The 22,582-nt window shown below is 40.0% G+C and overlaps 2 protein-coding genes across 2 annotated transcripts; both read right to left on the bottom strand.

Annotated features, from left to right (window-relative positions):
• Nucleotides 1–11,951: 11,951 nt before the first annotated feature.
• LOC137953203 (UPF0496 protein 1-like) lies at nucleotides 11,952–14,116 on the bottom strand. The gene has a single exon (XM_068800478.1). It carries the CDS (start codon nucleotides 13,282–13,284, stop codon nucleotides 12,166–12,168), a length of 1,119 nt encoding a protein of 372 aa, XP_068656579.1. The 5' UTR covers nucleotides 13,285–14,116; the 3' UTR covers nucleotides 11,952–12,165.
• Nucleotides 14,117–15,359: 1,243 nt separating this feature from the next.
• LOC137953660 (UPF0496 protein 1-like) lies at nucleotides 15,360–22,177 on the bottom strand. The gene is made up of 2 exons (XM_068801118.1): nucleotides 21,380–22,177; nucleotides 15,360–16,680 (listed from the first exon to the last, which is right to left on the bottom strand). Exons 1-2 carry the CDS (start codon nucleotides 21,563–21,565, stop codon nucleotides 15,754–15,756), a joined length of 1,113 nt encoding a protein of 370 aa, XP_068657219.1. The 5' UTR covers nucleotides 21,566–22,177; the 3' UTR covers nucleotides 15,360–15,753.
• Between the last annotated feature and the right edge of the window lie 405 nt (nucleotides 22,178–22,582).

Below are 22,582 nucleotides of genomic sequence, written 5' to 3'. Positions count from 1 at the left end.
AGTACTGAGAATTCAAAGCACAAGGGAAAATGATGTAGGAACCCGATTTAAGAAAGAGACTTGTTGGATTTTTTTCAGCATGAACACCTTGCATGGTTTGGTGGGGACAACCCCTTCCATGCCTTCAATACTTCAACTTTACTTCACTTTTGAGCAGCTTATTAAAACCCAAGAATCTCTACCTTGATACCATGTTAGATTCTAGGGTTTCATATTTAGAAGAGGCAAGTGTAAGAGAGAAAAGGAAGAAAAGAAGAAGAGAAGACTAGGTTGATAAAGAGAGAGCTCGAGTTATAGGAGTTAGGTTTTTTCCACACAAGGGAGCTCATTAGATTGAGCTTCTGTTATGGACTCCATAGCATCACGAGTTATTGATAGATGCCATATTCTGACATGAGAACTAAGTTAATTATAATAGAATAACCTTTATAATTGTGTTATAGGTGGTTATTTATCGGTTTTCAAATGAAATGAGCATTCATTGAATTTGGCATTAATCACCGTCGATATTGCATATTTTTCTCTCCTGAATTATATTTCATTGTTTTTAAGGTTTATTTCTTCCTGAAATGTTTTTTATAGATTTAATTATGGAATTTCAAGAGAATCTCCTTTAATACCATCTTATTTATTTTAAAACGATTTGACCTAAAAATCACTTCCCTTAGTGAAATGGAGGTGATTTTTAGGTCAAATCGTTTTACAATAAATAAGATGGTATTAAAGGAGAGGAGAGAGGGTCGAACGGAAAACGGGGGGAGACCCGAGAGAGGAGCGTCAAGAGAAAACAGAGACCAAAATAGAGGACCTTGGACCGGAAACAGGGGAGGATCTGAGAGGAGTTCCCCACCGTCGTTCACCGGGCCACTGCCTTTCACCGCGCCACCGTCGTCCACCACCGTCCACCGCCGTCCAGAAACCGAGAACAAACCAGAGGAGAGCTCGAGAGAGTCTCCGTCGAGGTGAGTTCGACAGTCGTCGCTCGCCAGGCCGAGAGGGCTTCTCCGGTGCCAATTCCACTTTTCGACCATCCTCCGACGTCTACCACATATTTCCGACCATTCCCGGAGCTATTCCGACTCCGATCAAGACTCAAGAGAGCCGGTTAGAGAACGTCAGCTCTGTTTCGTTCTTCGTCAGACGTTACCTCCGTCCGTCGGCTTCCAACCTTCGTCGTCGGCGTCATTTCTACCTCCGGCCACTCACTCTTGCCAACCCGAAGCCATTGATTTCAGGAAATTGCAGCACCTGTGAGAACGAGTTGCTGCCCGAGCGAGAGGAAGGAGAAGGGGAGTAATTCATCATTTTCGAATTTAATTTTTTCTATAGTTTGAACTTAGGTTTTGAATGTTTATTAAATGTGATTTGATAATTAATGTTTATTGAATATTTGTTTTCCGGATATTTTATTAAATTGGCTAGTTAGGGTAGGATTATAATTTAGGTTGGATTTTGGTATTTTAATCCGATTTCTGTCTTTCACTCTATGCGCCCGAGAGGAACTAGACGCAAGGATTGAGAAATCGGATTCATGATTACGTGGCGCTCGAGAGAGGCACGAATCATGGTAAAATCCAGAGTTGATAATTTTAGCATCATCACAATAGGAAATTGATTCTCTGCATTCTATTGTAATCCGCTCTTTGTCATTAACTCTAGGCGCCCGAGAGGGGCTAGACGCAAGGATTGAGAATCCGGATTCGTGGTTACGTGGCGCTCGAGAGAGGCACGAATCCCGATAAAATCCAGAGTTGACGTTTCTTGTTGTGCAAGTAGTTAATTAGATTATTGCTTGATAATTTAGGATATAATTAGTGTTTAGTTCAGATTAATTCATCATATTTGGTTAGGCTAGTTGACTGAAGAATACACAAAATTCAATCCTCCCTGTGGATATGACCCTCGCTTACTGGTAGATTACATGAACAATTCATACGCTTGCGAGGTATTAAAGCCGATGTAATTAAATTATACATCAAGTTTTTGGCGCCGTTGCCGGGGAGGCACGTATTAAGTGTATTTCTTTGTTCTCCATGGTCTTAGGTTAGGATAAAAATAAATAAATAAATAACTAAAAAATAAATAAACGTGCTTAAGACTCCTATTGGGATGTCTCCATTTCGCCTAGTGTTCGGCAAAGCATGTCATCTACCTGTTGAGCTTGAGCATAGAGCTTATTGGGTCATTAAGGCTTTGAATATTCATTTGGCTCAAGCAGGTGAGGAGAGGAAATTGCAATTGAAAGAGTTGGGGGAGATACGTCATGATGCTTATGAGAATGCCAAATTGTACAAGGAGCGAACAAAGCTTTTACATGATAAATCTATTTTTCGCAAGTCTTTTACTGTTGGGCAGAATGTTTTACTTTATAACTCACGATTGTATTTGTTTCCAGGGAAGTTGAGATCTAGGTGGTCTGGTCCATTTGAGGTTACACAGGTGTTTCCTCATGGCGCTGTTGAGATCCGCAATCATGGAGACGGGTCAGCCTTCAAAGTTAACGGTCAGAGGCTCAAACCGTATCTTGAGAATGTTCCCACACTGGAGGAGGTAATGGTGATTTTCCTAGAGGAACCTTTCCATTCATCTTGACTGTGTCAGAGTCTTGCTTACGACTATAAACTTAGCACATTGTGGGCAATCCCCACGTTTCTATCCCTTTGTACATTACAATTTTATTTTTATTTTATTTTTTTGGTTTATTCATTCTTATTTGCCGGCTGAGAGCATAAATGGTTCTGGTAGTCGATGACCAGACTTTTGGTCCCTAGTTTGAGAGGTTTGTACTCAAACAACCGTTCTGGGATTGACCAACTCGATCTTGAAGTATTGAATGAAAACCTTATGGTGAGTAACTTAAGGACTTGTGTTCAGTGCGTGATTCCTGCTGCCTTCAGTGGCCAGTCACACGGAGATTTCTTCAAAGTGTGATGTGGGATAGCGGTTTCATCTACGGATGATTACCTACGGGTACGGCTGATACGAGTAAACCTTCTTCGAGGGAGACTATGTATCATTCCTGGGGGTCTTTATTGACTTTTCGGTATTATTGTTGATGACCAAACACATATGGTCCCACCTATGGATTTAGGAGCCCAGAGGGAGCTTAACCCTCACCCTGCTGGAGTATAACTAGCTAAGATGTTATTCCTTTTTGTAGTCGTTATAGTGTTTTACCTTTTCCCCATTGAGGACAATGTCAGGTTTAGGTTTGGGGGGGGGGGGGGGGGGGACGACTCTTTTATGTCTTAGCAATAATTTTCTTTTGCTTTCTGTGCGTGGTTTTAAAATTACTCCTCTTAGTATGTAGTTAACATTAGTAGAGTTAAAATAAGTTGCTCAAATGTGTTTCAAAAATTTTCGTAAATTTGTGTAGAATATGCCTATTAGAAATCTGATATCATTTGTTGTGATTCATGAGAATTCAGTGGGATAGCTTACTATTGTATTAGACTTGGAACTTAGTTTCAAAAGAGAACATGTAAATCTAGTGTTGATCTATGTTAGTCTAAATAGTCTTGTATGCCTGTTTGAACTCAATTTTTTTTATACCTCAGTGAAATTCCTTGTTGTAACGTATGAATGTAAATAGAAATGCTCTTGCTTGCAAAAGACAGATAACTTCATAAACAGCCTGGGCAAACCTAGGGACATGCACCGGAATAGTCGGTTACTTAAAAATAAGTGCATGTGCAGTGAAGACGAATACAAAATGGTGGTAATACCAAAAGTATTCAGTGAAGAAAAAAAAATTACGCTGGTAATAGCAAAAGTGCGCTGGTAATAGCGTAAAATGGTTTTAAATCTAGAAGCAATGAGTTTCCTTAACTTTGATGATGAATTGTAATTTGAAAGAAGTTGCAGGTCAAGATTGAAATTGGTATATTTCTTTTGTGAGATTATCAGACAACATGCTTACTCTACTATTTTCTCTTAATTGTGATGTGACCAGGATTTTATTGTTATTTGTTGCCTCTTGGTTCTGTTTAAGTAATTTCTTATGGGTCACATTGGTTCAGGTGGAGTAACAATGAGTGTATTTGGATTGATAATAGGCTATATTTTACACAGGTTTTCAAATTTCACAAGATCTCATATGATTTTCAGATATTTTACGATACTAAGTGTTAGTCATATGCTAATGAGGAGTAAATTTTCTTCAGTTTTTCTTTTTATATTATTGATTTAGATGAATTTTGTGGGTAAATTCCATGCAAACCCTCACGAGACATAACTCATCCACTACTAGTAGGGGTTTAACGGCTTATTGCATGCGCTAAATGCAATCGTGCTCCCTACGAAAGTGGCATTTTGTTTTCCTAGGCTTAATTTTGGTTCGATTGTTGTTTTGCTAGGGACTAGCAAAGATTTAGGTTTGGGGGTGTGATAAATGCCATATTCTGACATGAGAACTAAGTTAATTATAATAGAATAACCTTTATAATTGTGTTATAAGTGGTTAAGTCATAGGAATTAAATTATGTCAATTTACTTTTCATGTAATTTCAATTCAGTTTGGTTTACTTTGGGTTGGTTCAATGTAATGTGGCGTGAACCACTTGACCTATGGGTCATCTTTGTATTTTCGTCCTCAACCCTATTTAGGGGGACGTGAAGGAAAAGAGAGGCAAGTATTGAGAAAATTATATTTTATAAGTCAAATTCTCCCTCAGAGGTCTAGGTTGGATTTCTCCCTTTGAGGTCCAAGGTTGAACTTCCTCCAAAGCTCCTTCGTTCTAATTGAGTTCCACCATAACTCGTTCAAGAAACAAGAATTCTCTTCCAACGTCAAGATCATCCATGGAGGGAAGAGAGGAAAGAAGGGTGACTCGATCCATGGCAAGGGAAGAACCTAACATCTTGGTATCAGACAGGTCCACCATTGGGGATTCCTCTTCCCCTGACGATTTGAGACAGTTAGTGGAAGATACTAGGCAGAGGGAAGATAACCAGGCTCATGCCCTGGAAGAGGTGCGTCAAACAACCTCTAATTTGCATGAGGCAATAAAATCTATGGATGCTGTCATCCAAGCTCTCCTCCGGCGACAAGAGGACCATGATACACGCGCCCAACCACCAGCTGCCAACTCTCCACCGGCCGACCACCATCCATTCCTCCCACCACCTCCCCCACAACCACCAATGCGTCAACACCATCCCCATCTGGGGCCTGCCGTTCAAGGACCAAACACTGTGCCCGGGTATTTAAAACTTGACTTTCCTACGTATGATGGGTCTAAGGGTTGATTTGGTTAGCCAAGTGTGATAAGTTCTTTTATCATCAAAAAACACCTGTAGATGAGAAAGTGTATTTGGCCGCCTACCACATGCTCGATGAAGCGCTTCTATGGTACCACCAATTCCAAAATGACCAAGTGGTTCAGGATTGGGCAACTTTTAGACAGTCTTGCATGATGAGATTTGGTCCTCTAGCTAGTAGCAATCCATTGGGAGAATTAATCAATTACAAACAAATTGGAACACTAGAGGTGTACCAAAAGACCTTCCAGGAAAGGTTAGCCCGAGCAAACCAGTTTGTTAGCCACACATAGTATGTTCATATTTTTACTGTTGGTTTGACAGAAGCTCTGCGTTTAGAAGTTGAATTACATGTTCCTACAGATTTAGACCACGCTATGAATTTAGCCAGGGCAATTGAGCACAAACAGCGTGTTCTAAAGGAGTCATTGGTCAGAAAACCAGTTTGGCTAGGGAGGCACAATGCCTCTGCACCAAACCCTTCCTATGGACCTCCAAGATTTAGAGATAGTGCAGCCCCACACCCAGACATCTCTAATTCGGCTCCACCTGCTCCTTACTTCAAAAAACATACTAGACAGCAAAATGGACCAGAGAAAGGCCAAGGGCCTCTGTTTTAACTATGATGAACAGTATGTCCTTGGACACCACTGCAAATGATTATTCAGTATATGTCTGTGGGAGGATGGAGAAGAAATACCACCAGAGGAGGAAATTGTGGAAACTGACCAAGAAGGTCCAGAGATTTCCCTTCATGCTATGACTGGTCTACGCAGTGCAAGCACAGTGCAGGTTAAAGTCCAATTACATCATTTACAGTTACTGGCTTTAGTTGACTCGGGTAGTATACATAATTTCATCAATCAACAGGCGGCAGAATAACTTGGGTTAGTAGTACAGCAACAGACTGGTCTTTCTGTATCAATAGCCAATGGGGCTAAAATTACTAGTGTAGGCATATCACCAGCCACACACTTTGATATTGAGGGATATGAATTTGTTGCAGATTTTCTGGTGATTCCACTATCAGGATTCGATTTGGTGCTAGGAATTAAATGGCTACAATTGTATGGGATTTCCAAGCTCTGACCATGTCTTTTATAGAGGACCAACATCAGATTATATTGCATGGCACACAAGCACCACTCACCTGCGCACTACAGGCTGCCCAGTCCAGTCCACAAACACAAGTAAGTTATCTCACTTACTTACAAAATTTGAAGATATCTTTCAAGACCCTACTGCCTTACTGCCACTTAGGCATTGTGATCACCGTATCCGTTTGAAAACGGGTACCGAGCCGATAGTGGTGCGTCCGTATCGTTACCCTCACTTACAGAAGGATGAGATTGAAAGGCAGTGCGAACAGATGTTATCACAGGGTATTATTCAGCCCAGCAGGTCTCCTTTTTCTTCACCGGTATTACTAGTCCGCAAGCATGATAAGTAATGGAGGTTCTGTGTGGATTACCGACAACTCAATTCCCATACGATTAAAGATAAATTTCCTATTCCAGTGGTGGACGAGCTGTTAGACAAGCTACATAGAACTACTATTTTTAGTAAACTCAATTTGAAATCTGGCTATCATCAAATCCGAGTTCATCCATCAGATGTGGAGAAAACAGCGTTCCGCACGCATCACGGCCATTTTGAATTCCTCATAATGCCATTTGGTCTGTCAAATGCGCCTTCCACCTTCCAGGCCTCATGAATGAGGTATTTTCCTCTCTCTTGAGAAAATATGTATTCGTATTTTTTGACTATATTTTGGTCTATAACAACAGCTGGGAAGAACATCTTCAACACCTTCACCAGGTATTTTCTCTTACACGTTCACATCATTTGGTTTTAAATCGTTCAAAATGTTCTATGGGCACATCAGAAGTGGCATATTTGGGCCACGTTATTTCAGCATCGGGGGTGAAGGTAGACCAGAGTAAGATACAGGTGGTCACAGATTGGCCTATTCCTACATCTATTACAGCCTTAAGAGGATTTTTGGGCCTAGCTGGATATTATAGAAAATTTATTCATAGCTATGGCCAGCTTGCAGCTCCGCTCAATAATCTCCTCAAGAAAAATGCTTTTACCTGGTCAGAGACAGCAGCTCATTCCTTTTAGCAATTGAAAGACGCCTTATAATCAGCCCCAGTTTTGCAGCACCCCGACTTTGAGGAGTCCTTTGTAGTGGAATGTGATGCTTTGGGGGGCGGTATTGGCGCAGTGTTGCACCAACAGGGCCACCCGATTGCTTATTTTAGCCATCAACTGGGCCAACACCACCACAAGTTGGCAGCTTATGAGAGGGAATTGATCGGATTGGCGAAAGTTGTACAACATTGGCGCCCTTATCTATGGGGACGTTCTTTTTTTATTCGCACTGATCATTGCAGCCTCAAGTATCTCTTGAGCAGCGTCTCACTACCTCACCACAACAACATTGGTTAAGTAAGCTTATGGGGTTTGACTTTTCTGTCGAATATAAACCGGGAAGTTGTTGATGCCTTATCTCGTCGGGACGTTCCAGAGCCACAATTAAACGCCATCAGTCAACCCAGAGCTCTCTTATTGGATTCTATACGGGAAGAGGCACAACAGTACCCGGATATTATCTGCTTATGCCAGGACATCCAGCAGGGTATAGCGGCACCACATTGGAGGGTTCAGGACAATCTCGTCCTCTACAAAAACAGAATTTTTCTACACCACACATCCCCTCTGATTAACAGCATTTTAGCCTCCTTCCATGACAGTACACATGAGGGCCGACAGAAAACATATTTTCGGATCAGTAGGAAATTTTATTGGAGGGGCATGAAGCGCAGTATAGCTGATTATATGGCAGCTTGTCAGACTTGTCAACGGAATAAAGCTAAAACATTAAGTCCAGCGGGGTTGCTCCAACCACTTCAGCTTCCGTTACAGGTCTGGTCTGATATTTCTATGGACTCCAACCTCTTCGTTGGGTAAATCTGTTATCCGTGTAGTGGTGGATCGTTTCTCTAAATATGGGCATTTCATTCCTCTGGCACATCCTTACACTGCAACTCAGATCGCTCAACTTTTTATGGATAACATTGTCCGATTACATGGGATGCCTAATTCAATTACCAGTGATAGGGATGCAATCTTTACAAGTACCTTCTGGAAAGAACTCTTCAAGTTACAGGGCACAACGTTAGCCTTTTCTTCAGCCTACCATCCACAGACTGATGGTCAGACAGAGGTCGTCAACAGAACCATTGAAATGTATCTCCGCTATTTTGTGGGGGACTCACCTAAGAGGTGGTTTAAGTAGCTCGTCTGGGCTGAGTTCTGTTACAACACCTCCTACCACAGCGTACTCGGCACAACCCCATTCAAGGTGGTATATGGTAGAGAACCTCCCCGTTTTTTAGCCTATGAACCAGGGGCCTCTAAAGTCGCCACTTTGGACCAAGCATTAGTTGAAAGAGACACATTCATCACTGAGGTGCACACTCATCTACAGGAGGCACAACATTCTATGAAAAAATATTATGACAAAAAACACCGGGAGGTCTTCTTTTCTCCTGGTGATTATGTTTGGTTGCGTCTCCAACACTACAGGTAGCTGTCGTTGACAGCCTCCAAACGTCACAAGCTCTCTCCAAAATATTATGGTCCCTTTCAGGTGAGGGACCACATTGGGACAGTGGCCTACAGATTGCAGCTTCCGCCAGAGGCCAGAATTCACAACGTCTTTCATGTCTCACAATTAAAGACCTTCCAAGGTGATTCGCCTTTGCTGCACACCCCGCTGCCCCCACTCCATGAGGGACGTGTACTTTCTACCCCGGCGCAGGTATTACAAACTCGTCGTATTCAGGGTGATTGGGAGATCTTAGTGCAATGGGCAGATGCTAACCCCAGTGACACGACATGGGAGCCATTAGCGGCGTTTCGCACCCTCTACCCATACATTGAGCTTGAGGATAAACTCTTTCTCAGGGGGGGGGGGATGTTGTGGACTCCATAGCATCACGAGTTATCCATAGGCATAAGAATTAAATTATGTCAATTTACTTTTCATGTAATTTCAATTCAGTTTGGTTTACTTTATTTGGTTTGGTTTACTTTGGGTTGGTTCAGTGTAATGTGGCGTGAACCACTTGACCTATGGGTCATCTTTGTATTTTCGTCCTCAACCCTATTTAAGGGGACGTGAAGGAAAAAAGAGGCAAGTATTGAGAAAATTATATTTTACAGGTCAGATTCTCCCTCAGAGGTCTAGGTCGGATTTCTCCCTTTGAGGTCCAAGGTTGAGCTTCCTCCAAAGCTCCTTCGTTCTAATTGAGTTCCACCATTACTCGTTCAAGAAACAAGAATTTTCTTCCAATGTCAAGATCATCCATGGAGGGAAGAGAGGAAAGAAGGGTGACTCGATCCATGGCAAGGGAAGAACTTAACAGCTTCCTTGCCATACTTCTTATTTATAGATGAGGGTTAGCACCCTAGTACAAGAATGCTTTTTTTAGCGAGATATCTCTGGCATAATTTATCGTGCAATATAACATTGAAAATATTTTATTTGCAGAATTTCATTGTTTTTCATTCAAGAAAACCTCCTTTCTTGTAGTCATTTTTTTGGATATTTTTTAGGTACAAGACATTCTAAACGCATATTTTTAGTAGCTTAAGTAAATTATCCGAACATCCAGAATCAAGATTAAACGGTCCCTTATTTCGTATATTAACTAAACATTCAGATCCTAATCGGAAGCAGATTCAGATAATTTTCCTTTAATCCAATTTGTTAGGTTGACTTGCCACAGTGGCATTCAATGTGGTGTCGTGGAAAACATTGGTTGAGAGTTTTTGCATTTTGTAATTAAGAAGAAAATTTTATACCTTAAATAATGTGGAGATACAAATGTCACATTTAGCATCAACCTCATCATCACCATCTACATGGGCCGCTTTCATGATCTCGGACAGTTCCTCAACCGAAGGTTCCTGTTTCGTATCGGTTAGACCCGAATCGGAGTTCGAGCCTAGGTCCAAAACTCCAATTCTGTCCACAACTTCCAAGCCGAATTGCAGCAAAAAGGAAACCGAGAACGAGTACAAAAGGTGGTATTACTCTCTTTTTGCTATTATGTTCGATACCCAGCTGCTTGTGAAACTTACAGCCCAAGTCATATCATTGTCATCGCCACACAATCAAACCTTGATTATGCCAGAGTGCCGTTTGCTTACTATCAAAGGCAAATGAGTTTTACCATCATAAGCAAAGGGGCAGTTTAATCCTTTGGTGACATATCCTGGAAAGATTTAACAAGTCCTACATGCCACAGATGCCATCATGCAACCTGTTTTCTTGAGTAATCATGAGAACAAACTTATTCTTCTAGATGTTAATAAAGAGTATACAAGCAGTGCCACCAAGCATAACAGTCAAATGTTCAGATCTCCTTTGCCTAATGGGGTAGCAAATCATAAACCAATTACCTGGATCTCCTCCTCACGGTCATCATTGAGCACTACACTTTACTAAGCCTTACCTGCTTCCTGCTGTGGACAGCATGGATATGAATCTCCACATCCATGTTTTTAAGTATCAATGCAAGGATAGCACCTGACTTGGATGTAGTCTGACTAGAGATTACATTTCTAACTCCTGTATACATGATTGGCAAATTCATATCAGTCTTTCCGCTCCTATGCATCTCTGATCCTATTCACTAAGTGATGGAGATAAGGATAAGAATTGACATATAAGTTCGAGACAGACTCAAACTCAAACTCAAACTCTGAAGAATTGTAATCACCTACAGTCTATGTTGTAATTCTATAAACAGTATACACCTGATCAATGATAATTACAACAAATATTATTCTAAATACCTAAATTCTATACTAAGCTCATTTCTAATGCCTACAAATGTGATTGGCAAATTTAAATCAGTCTCCCCTCTCATATACTTCTCTGATCCCATCTGCTACAGATCCATCCGTATGGAGCTACCTAATGTAAAACAATATGTTTTCTGAACAATTTATATCTGAAAACATCATAATTGGGAAACTTTTACATGCACATCTTCATCAGCCACAAGTACTGGTTCAGATATCAGGAAATGCAGCCCTTCGTATTGCGAGACAAGGAGGACAATAAGGAAGCTGGTAGCTAAGAAACCTTAAAAGGAAGTCAGGGCCTTACGAGCTCTACATTTGTTTCAAACTCAAAAGCAGTCTACTTCCTAGCAGCAGACAGATCCAAACCAGCCACCATCCAGTTCAAAAACAGATAAAAAGATAAGAAAACAGAAACATGATATGGGCAGCACTGGAACTAGATAGGGAAGGTCCAGCCAAGAAATTACTTATAATCTGATAGGTAACCATTAATTTTCAGATGATGAGGAGACGGTGGAAGTATGAAAAATATACATCATCTTCATCTTCTAAATCAGTCTTGTCTTTAAACAATACAGTGGTTAGCTACTATGGAAAGCAAACATGAATTGCATAGATATAATTCTGGTTGACAAGCAGTTAACTTGAGGTGATTTACGTAGACCAGATTAAGTGACTTGGTTTTACCAGCTATTGTAAATGAAACAAATAAATAATTTACTAAGAACAAAGATCATAGTTGAAGTTATAACTTAAATTAACAGAATAAAAAAAAACAGACTACCATGTGGAACATGTTTTGGATTCACAGGTGAAAGCAATAAAAACTAGAAACTTTAAAGATCAGACCTAAAAACATTTCAAATATGCCTATGTTATTTTTCATAAGTAGAAGCTCAAGGTATTGGTCCAGAATATAAGTCAGTGATTTTTGCGTATCACAAATATATACTACAAAAATCACACAGCTTATCATGTAAATAGGTATTTTGAGCAGGTTACAGGAAGATGCTTCTCCATCTTAACTCAGTATGGGTGTTTGATTATCCTCTGCAGGACTACAGTTCTCGCCCTTCTTATGTCCCTGCTGCACTTATCTGCATGTTCACCTAAATCTTCAATGCTCTTCATAAACACTCCTAGCTTCTTCTTTATTTCCTCGATACCAAACCTTACTGTGTCATTATCTCTGAGAGCAAAGTCAGCAATATCCATTAAGGATTTTATCTCAATCTCCATCCTGTCCACAAGAACTCGTATGCTATCCATATCTTTGATAACAATATAAGTCCCCACCTGCATTGAGCTGATGATCTCCTTTTGCCCTTTCAATGCAACCTCATAGTTCTTCCAGAGTGAGTGAAACCACTTACCCATAGAACCCAGTGGTATAGAAGCAGCTGCAGCCAAAGCCGCTGCTACAGGTGGCGCTGCCATGGCAGCTGCCACAACTGAGCAGATAAGAACAGCAGCAAAAGCTGAAGCAAATATGATGCTGGAAACCTTCCTCCATGCTTTCACTGATTTTATTTTTTTATCAATCTTGCTCTTTCTCTGCTGCAACTTCTCTAACATCGAAATTTGCTGCTTAAAAACAGACTGAAAAACTTGAAAGAATTCTTCTGTAAAAGGGTCCCCAGCAGATTTGAAATTTTTTAACTCCTCCATTGTCCTCAGATACTTCTTATTCCCATCATGTTCCTCTTCGAATTGTTGTAGTGCAACATGGAGAATTAGTTGACTGTCACGAGCCCGCTTGAGACATTTTTCCAGTGCAGTGCAGAAGTCTAGCGTTTGTAGACTATTCTCAAAGTACTCTTCTACCAGTTCAAACAAATCTTGATTTTTCCAAATGTCTTTTTTGCAATCTAAAATGACTTTGACAACTTCTTGATTCATCTCAAGTAGGCAGCCAGTGACTTCTTTCAGGGAATCAAATGAAAGGGACCGTACCTCCACTCCAACGGCAAGAGTGTTGATGACACGGTTGGTGCGGGCTTGGAGGGAGGTGTCAAAGGATTGAACATCCGGATCGAGCGCACAGGCAGCCTCGTAGGAGTTTAATTCAGCTGTGTAAGACAGATTCCCCGGGAGCTGGAGCACTGACGGGGATTCGCCAGTCTTCTTGCTGAACTGACCTCCCATGACCGGAAAAAGGAACAAAATAACTCCGAACCAAATGAAGAAATTAGAAAAGACGAACACTATTTATCAGAGCAGAAAGATGGAAATTGTTTCTAAGACTCCAATGAAAGATCAATTTTTTGAGGATTCTCCGATGTAAACTGGTCAGAAGCCTAAGGAGACTTTTTTCCTGAGAGCAGGCGTAGATCGAATCAGTTGCACCAAGAGCTCAGAAACCATTCGAGACACATTAAATGCAAGCTCAAAGTACACAAAACAGATGGCTAAGAATTAAAACCTGATCTACTCTTCAGACAATCGGACCAGGAAAAACAGACCAAAAATCAAAGACTTGTAAGAATCACCCAGCAGGCCCAATTTCAGTATGTAAAAGCCCCACCCAAATCCGCCGATCTCCCCAACTACCGAACAGGAACACCAAACCTAGATACCCAAATGAAAACCCTGCCAAGGCCAAAAGAGACACAAAATTTCGATTTTTCGCAGGCAATCACCTGGACGGAATGTGAAAAAGCGGTTCCAACGGAAACGAAGAGAGGGACACTAGGTATGCAGGAAGGCAGAAGAAGCTAAAAATGGGAAAATGCAGAAGCTTGCTGGGAATTCAGCAGAAAAAAGAGAAACACATGGACGGAAGATAAAGAGAACAAAAGAGGAGCAGAGAAATGGCTTGTACGCATGAGACAATGAGGCGGAGAAGTGGAAAACGCGGGAAGCAACCTCTCTCACAGTTTCAACGCGGGAAGTAACGGTAGTGGAGGGCGGGACCGTAGCTTGACATGGAAGAGAAGAGAGGAAGAAGCCACAGACTGGTTGTGTCCAAGACCGCCGCTTCTCTTCCGCGGCAGCAAAATGACTAAAATGCCTGCCCATTGTGTTTAAGAGAGAAAGACTTACGACCATGTATAAATTATAATTAACGACTCATGAATGTATTTACTAATATGCCCCTGCGCTGTACGGCTATGAATAAAGAGATTCAAGATTCAAAAGTCTTTCAAGCCTTTCGTATGAATATGCCTAAAATAATATGTCCTTCTCAACATTTCCATCAAGAAGCCATTGACAAGTCTTCTTCTTCAACCCACGGATGCTGGTGAGAGTTTTCAGATGTGATCACTTGACCTTTTGGTTCACAAAATCTTTGAGCCTATTCAATTGACTTAGTGAACAGTTGTAAATGGATTGTATAAAATCGCAAGAATCGTGATTATAGATTATAAAACTCATATATAAATTACCTCTTCATTCAATAGAAATTAACACACACAAAAATACACTAATAATTGCCCTTATAATGCATTATATACACGTAAAAGAAACATCATCTAATAATAAAAAAGTAAAATGATCCCATGTAGTTGGACATGACCGTCATATGAAATATTCACATTGAGATTAATAATTGAAGCTACAATGAGAGGAAAAAGAAGAAACATTTCAAACTGCAAACATAGGTCATTTACCCCATCTAATTAGAGATAATTTAAGATATTCAAGAGATTTGGCTAATGTGGCCACTAACCTGACTTTTATTGTTAACAACATATGAACTTGATTTGTACTCTCAACTCCAAGTATAATTAATCATCATTTTGTGTAATCATGTGTGTTTAATTAAGTGAATAAACGAGACTTAACTGAAAAAAAAAAAAAAAATGGTTCGATATAATATATTTTAAATGAAACTACGTATCTTATTTTAATTTATTTAAAAAAAAATTATTTAAATACTAAAAAGTGGATTCATTCCGAGCTATCCGCAGGAAAAAAATCCAATTCATAAAATAATAAACAAATGATTTAATAACAAGGGCAAATAAGTAATTATATCTCATGAAAAGGAAAGGGCATTAGGAGCGATTAGTAAGAAGAAGACAATCGGCATTGAATGGAAAAAAGATGGGGCGATCTTTTATCAGATAATAATGGGGGTGAGACTCAATGGCAGCCGGCAATTTCGCGATCATTTCGCTGGGGATCTAGCAGGACGCCGACCGACGCCACCCAGTCAGAATTAGGAAGCGGGAGTCCAAGCTACGTCAGCACAAAGCTTGTTCTAACTTCTTCTTTAATTCTCAACCCCCGCGGAATGACCAAAAAATGCCCTGAAATGGTTTACAAAGACAAATTTGTCTGGGACCAGACGCCTCTCTTGGATTTAAGATAAGATAATAACTTAATTAATGTTACACAAGTTTTAGCTACTAATACGACCCAATACATAGACAGTAATTAAGATTTGTTAAGTGTCCTAATACCATGGTGTTACAGATTAGGCTCAAATCTATGAAAATTTGAGTCGAATTACCTTATCAAATTGGGACTAAGGCACCCCACATATCCAATCCAAAACTCCAGTCGACCTAACCGAGTTTGTAGGTCAATTCAACAAGTCGTAATAAACACCTACTCCTGTAGTGTTTTTTTCATCTCAATCTCCATCCTGGAATGCTTCTCTATCTTAACTCAGGATGGGAGTTTGATTATCCTCCGCAGGACTACAGTTCTCGCCATTGTTATGTCCCTGCTGCACTTATCTGCATGATCAGCTAAATCTTCAATTCTCTTCTTAAACACCCCTAGCTTCTCCTTTAGTTCCTCGATACCAAACCTTACTGTGTCATTTTCTCTGAGAGCAAAGTCAGCAATACCCATTAAGGATTTTATCTCAATCTCCATCCTGTCCACAAGAACTCGTATGCTATCCATATCTATGATAGCAATATCAGTCACCACCTGCATTGAACCGATGATCTCCTTTTGCCCTTTCAATGCAACCTCATAGTTCTTCCAGAGTGAGTGAAACCACTTACCCGTAGAACCCAGTGGTATAGAAGCAGCTGCAGCCAAAGCCGCTGCTACAGGTGGCGCTGCCATGGCAGCTGCCACAACTGAGCAGATAAGAACAACAGCAAAAGCTGAAGCAAATATGATGCTGGAAACCTTCCTCCATGCTTTCACTGATTTTATTTTTTTATCAATCTTGCTCTTTCTCTGCTGCAACTTCTCTAACATCGAATTTTGCTGCTTAAAAACAGACTGAAAAACTTGAAAGAATTCTTCTGTAAAAGGGTCCCCAGCAGATTTGAAATTTTTTAACTCCTCCATTGTCCTCAGATACTTCTTATTCCCATCATGCTCCTCTTCGAATTGTTGTAGTGCATCATGGAGAATTAGTTGACTGTCGCGAGCCCGCTTGAGACATTTTTCCAGTTCAGTGCAGAAGTCTAGCGTTTGTAGACTATTCTCAAAGTACTCTTCTACCAGTTCAAACAATTCTTGATGTTTCCAAATGTCTTTTTTGCAATCTAAAATGACTTTGGCAACATCTTGATTCATCTCAAGGAGGCAGCCAGTGACTTCTTTCAGAGAATCAAATGAAAGGGACCGTACCTGTCAAACAGAGTAACACCAAAAAAAAATTTCAAAAAATGATTTTCCAATGATCTATTTTTTTCCTAACAGAGGCTATTTAACATACATTACATTCTAAAATTAGGTCTAATTTAGATCCTAAAATTAGGGAAAAAATCACGGAAACAAATCGTTTCTTTCAATCACGTTACAATCACGCTAACAAATTTACACGGTTCACTATAGCTTTGCACACACTCCTCCTCAAGTTAGTGCATAGATGTCGGTCATGCCCAACTTGTCAATTATATCATGAAATACCTTCCCTGATACTGCCTCCGTGAGCATATTAACCAGTTAACTCTAAGATTGAATAAAAGGGAATTGTATAATCTTTGCATTGAGGTTCTCCTTGATGAAATAACGATCAACTTCAACAAGTTTAGTGCGATCATGTTGAACAGGATTTTGTGTAATTGTGATGGCTGCCTTGTTATCACAGTGGAGGTTCATAGGTTTAACGTATTCAATCCCTAAGTCCCTCAGTATATTCCTTATCCATAACAACTCGCATAAACCATGAGTTATTCCTCGAAATTCAGGTTCATCACTTGATCTTGATACTACTTTCTGTTTTTTGTTTTTCCAAGTGACAATATTTCCTTCCACAAAAGTAAAGTAACCCGACGTGGATCTTCTGGTTGTCTGATCGCTTGCCCAATCAGAATTTGTATATCCTTCAATGTTAAAGATACCTTTTTTTTTAAAATAACAAATATTTTCCTGGAGCACTCTTTAAGTATCTCAAAATCCGATAGACAGTTTTCATATGTTCTTCACTTGGTGCATGCATGAAATGACTCACAAAGTTCACTGCATATGTTACATTTGGCTTTATGTGTGATAGGTAGATTAATCTTTCAACTAATCGTTGATAACGCCCTTTGTTTGATGGGGTTTGATCTGGAAGAATTCCGAGCTTATGATTCATTTCCATGGGCGTCTCTACTGGTTTACAATTAAGCATTCCGGTTTCGGCTAAAAGATCCAATACATATTTTCAATGTGAAAGGGAACTCCATGTTTCGATCTTGCAACCTCAATTCCCAAAAAATATTTAAGTTGTCCAAGATCCTTTACTCGAATTTAGTGGCTAAATATTCCTGTAAAGCTTGCATTTCACATGGGTCATCTCCTGTCACGACCATATCATCAACATACACATTTAAATCTGTTATTTTTTCTTCTTTGTATTTTATATACAAAGTATGATTTGAGTTACTTTGCTTATAGTCAAACTCCTTATTTGTAACCGAGAATCTCCCAAACCATGCTCTAGTTGACTGTTTTAGCCCGTACAACGACTTCTTTAATTTACAGACTTCACCTTAGCACAAAGAACCATTTTTAACTTCGGGTGGTAGCTCCATGTAGACTTCTTCTAAGTCTCCATTGAGAAAGATATTATTAACATTAAATTGTTGTAGAGGCCAGTCTCAATTTGCTACTATAGATATACAAATGCGAATTGTATTGATCTTAGCTACTGGTGCAAAAGTATCCTGATAGTCTATCCTATACCTTTGCATATATCCCTTTGCAACTAGTCGAGTTTGATATCTTTCAATACTTCCATCCGATTTGAGTTTCACTGTAAACACCCATCGACATCCAATTGTCTTCACTCCTTTATATTGTGGAACAAGTTCCCAAGTGACATTTTTTTGTAGAGCCTCCATCTCTTCGTTCATCGCCTTTCTCCATTTTAGATCAGCTAAAGCATCCTGCACATTACTAGGAATAGAAACCCTGGATAATTGATCAATAGTAAATGTATACGATTTAGTCAACCTATGGGAGGACACATAGTTGTTGATAGAGTATTTGATCTTGGCTTCAGGAACAGGTTCATACTGTTTTTTTAGAACTCCCATATTCAATCTTTGTGGAAATCTAGGAATTATATTTTCTGTAGGAACACATATTTCATGCGACTCATCAAACACAGGGTTCTTATTTACCTGAGGAGGAACATTCTGGGTTGATTCTTCAGTTGATGGTGCAGACGAAGGCAACTATGAAGGTACTTCAAGAGAAATTAATGATTCACTTTTTGCTTCATGGTTGGGATCACAGTCTTGTTACACATCATGACAACCTGATTGCTTAAAAAAATCATTCACCGTTTCTGACTCAATAAACTCAGCACCTCTACTATTCTCTTGTTGATTAAAAAATTCATTCACCGCTTCTAATTCAATAAACTCGACCCCTCTGTTATTCTCTTGTTAAACATTCTCTTCACTTGAGCTCTCCCCCTGAAGAAAATTTTGAGAGACTCCCCCTAAGAAATAAGGCTTTAATTCATGGAAAAAAGTATTTAGAGTTACATGGAGCTTTTGGGTGTATGGATCATAGCACCGATATCCCTTTTGAAAATCAGAATAACGAGCAAAAACACATCGTTTGGCACATGGATCAAGTTTATTTCGCAAAACTTTTAGGATATGAACATATACGGTACACCCAAAAACCTGGGGTTCAAGATTCAAAAGATGGAGAATGGAAATTAGGGAATGAAATTTTTGTTGAGGAGTTTGAAAGTCTATAACTCGAGAAGGTGTTCGATTGATAAGGTAGGCAACATATTTGACAGTTTTGCCCCAATAAAACCGAGGCATGTGCGTGCCAAAGAGAGAAGCATACACTACTTCCAAAAGTTGTCTATTCTTCCTCTCTGCCAATCCATTTTGTTGGGGGTATAGGTACATGAGGTTTAATGACGAATTTCATGATTATTCAGAAAATTACCGAGAGATGCATCAACAAACTTAGTATAATTGTTAGATTGCAAAACACGAATCTGCTTCTAGTACTGAGTGTGTACCATTTGGTGAAATTTCTGAAAAGCTAGACACACATCACTCTTTTTTATAAGCAGGGATACCCAAGTCATTCTAATGCATTTATCAATAAATGTCACAAAATAACGAGCTTGAGAAATAGAGGGAACCTTTGCAGGACCTCAAACATCAGAATGAATAACCTCAAAAGGTTTGGAACTCTTATTCCAACTCGGTAAATAAGAAATACGGTGGCTTAGCCAGTTTACAAGTGTCACAATGAAAATCTAAATTATTCAAACCTGAAAAAAGTTGTGGTCGCAATTTCTTAAAATAACCAAAGGAAAGATGGCCGAGTCTTCGGTGTCATAACTATATAGTTGTTGAAGCACTATCTTCACTGCTAGTTTGATTTACCTAACTGATTTTCTATCCCCCATTCTCTATTAACTCCAAACAGTAAAGTTTGCCCTGTCTAACACTATAACCAAGAATCTTCTGGGTTAGAATATCCTAAAAGACACAAAATGAGGGCCAAAAAGTTACTGTACAAGTAAGAGTTTAAGTAATTTGGCTAACAGACAACAAAATGTATTCAAGAAATAGAACAACAAGAACAGTATCTAATGTAAGATTATTCGACAAGATAATTGATCCTTCCCTAATAATAGGAGAGGTACTACCATTGGCGATAGAAATAACTGACTGAGGAGAAGATAGGACAAATTTTAATTGACTGGAATCCCTCATCATGTGATCAGATGCACCTGTATCAATAATCCAAGTTCTATTCTTAGAATATGCAAATAATACTGATGCTTTATCAATAATACCTGGATGGGCAACATTTGTCATAGGCAATAGCTGATATTCTTTCGTGGATGTTATCATATCTTTTCTAGCAATCTTTTTACGAGGTTTTTTTGAGAAATCCCACCACTCCGGATAACCGATAATCTCGTAACAACACTGTTGCGAATAGCCATTTTCCCTGCAGTAAGTGCATACCCGGTTGTTAGTTTTTTCAAAGATTGGACGATAGCTCCCCATTGTCTGTCTTTGGGTTGACCCGGATTTTTTTTCTGGTCCGGTCTGGAAAAACGGTTAGATCCGCTAGGTTGACCTAGTTTTGGGTCTGATCTGTCAGTCCAGTTCAGTTCTATTCAATTTGGCTCGGGTTGATTCGAACCGGTTTGGATAGGGCCGATTCGGTTCGGATCTGTTGGGTTGACCCACCGGTCCGGTTCGATTGGAAGAAAAATAAAGGAACAATAGTTCCTAAGTTAACAAAAAAATTAAACTGAGGATCACCTTCATCTTCTCTGTTGACGACATTGGTGGTTCGGTGGTGGCTCTGTGTTTGGAAGGAAGGAGGATGGTTCGGCGGCTTTTGGGAGTCAAGCCAGAGTTCGGGTGGCGGCAACTCGGTGTTACGGTGACGAACAAAAGAAACGCAAACAACATCTTCTTTGTTCACGACGACAACAGGGCGTCTTCAATTTTGTGATGCGGTCGTCGACGATGTTCGGGTTGGTGGTGCGGTCGTCGACGACGTTCGGGTTGGTGGTACGGTCGTTGGCGATGTTCAGATGCTTGTTTAAACCAGCTTTCTTTCACAGCGACTACAGAGCCTGCTCTGGTTTTTCGGCTGCGGGAGAACGATTCTCTTGCTTTGATACCATGTCAAATAGATTAGTAACACCAAAAAAATATTTCAAAGAATAATTTTTCGATGATCTATTCTTCTCCTAGCGGTGGTTATTTAATATATATTACATCCTAAAATTAGGTCTAATTTGGATCCTAAAATCAGGAAAAAGAATCACGGAAACAAATCACTTCGTACAATCCCGCTAACAAATTTACACAGCTCATTACAGCTTTGCACAAAGTACCTCCACTCCAACGGCAAGAGTGTTGATGACACGATTGGTGCTGGCCTGGAGGGTGGTGTCAAAGGATTGAACATCCGGATCGAGCACACAGGCAGCGGAGCTTAATTCAACTGTGTAAGACAGATTCCCCGGGAGCTGGAGCACTGACGGGGATTCGCCCGTCTTCTTACTGAACTGATCTCCCATGACCGGAAAAAGGAACAAAACAACTCCGAACCAAATGAAGAAATTAGAAAAGACGAACACTATATATTAGAGCGCAAAGATGGAAATTGTTTCTAAAACTCCAATAAAAGATCAAAATTTTGAGGATTCTCCGATGTAAACAGGTCAGAAGCCTAAGGAGACTTTTTCCTGAGGACAGGCGTAGATCGAATCAGTTGCACAAGAGCTCAGAAACCATTCGAGACACATTAAATGCAAGCTCAAAGTACACAAATCAGATGGCTAAAAAGTAAAACCAGATCTATTCTTCAGACAATCGGACCTGCTTATACAGACCAAAAATCAAAGACTTGTAAGAATCACCCAGCAGGCCCAATTTCAGTATTTAAAAGCCCCACCCAAATCCGATCTCCCAACTACCAAACAGGAACACCAAACCCAGATACCCAAATGAAAACCCTACCAAGGCCAAAAGAGACACAAAATTGCGATTTTCCGCAGACAATCACCTGGACGGAATGTCAAAAACCGGTTCCAACGGAAACAAAGAGAGGGATCCTACGGTATGCGGGAGGGCAGAAGAAGCTAAAAATGGGAAAATGCAGAAGCTTACTGGGAATTCAGCAGAAAAAAGAGAAACACACGAAGGGAAGATAAAGAGAATAAAAAGAGCAGAAAGAGAATAAAAGAGGCGGAGGAGTGGAAAACGCGGGAATCTCACTGCTTCTCTTTCGTGGCAGCAAAATGACTAAAATGCCTGCCCATTGGCGTTTAAGAGAGAAAGACGTACGACCGTGTATAAATTATAATTAACGACTCATTATATTAGTATGTATTTACTAATATGCCCCTGCGCTGTAATAGACAGATTCAACATTCAAAAGTCTTATGAAGACGCCTAAAATAATATGTCCATGTCAACATTTCCGTGAAGAAGCCATTGACTAGTTTCTTATTCAACCCACGGATTGTGGTCTAAGTGTTTTCAGACTTGGACCTTTTGGTTCACAAAATCTTTGAGCCTAATCAATTGGCATA

Source organism: Aristolochia californica, unplaced genomic scaffold, assembly GCF_029961685.1.
Source record: "Aristolochia californica isolate CCGP_79_NKW_82.1479 unplaced genomic scaffold, dmAriCali1.0.hap1 SCAF_16, whole genome shotgun sequence".
In the NCBI taxonomy this organism is placed as follows: Eukaryota; Viridiplantae; Streptophyta; class Magnoliopsida; order Piperales; family Aristolochiaceae; genus Aristolochia; species Aristolochia californica.
This window is presented reverse-complemented; position numbering and strand designations above follow the sequence as displayed.

Coding starts and splice junctions, on each gene's coding strand:
- LOC137953660 (XM_068801118.1), bottom strand. CDS start 21,565: ATGGGAGATCAGTTCAGTAAGAAGACGGGCGAATCCCCGTCAGTGCTC. Junction 16,681..21,379: donor CTCTTGCCGTTGGAGTGGAG/GTACTTTGTGCA, acceptor TCTGTTTGACAG/GTACGGTCCCTTTCATTTGA.
- LOC137953203 (XM_068800478.1), bottom strand. CDS start 13,284: ATGGGAGGTCAGTTCAGCAAGAAGACTGGCGAATCCCCGTCAGTGCTC.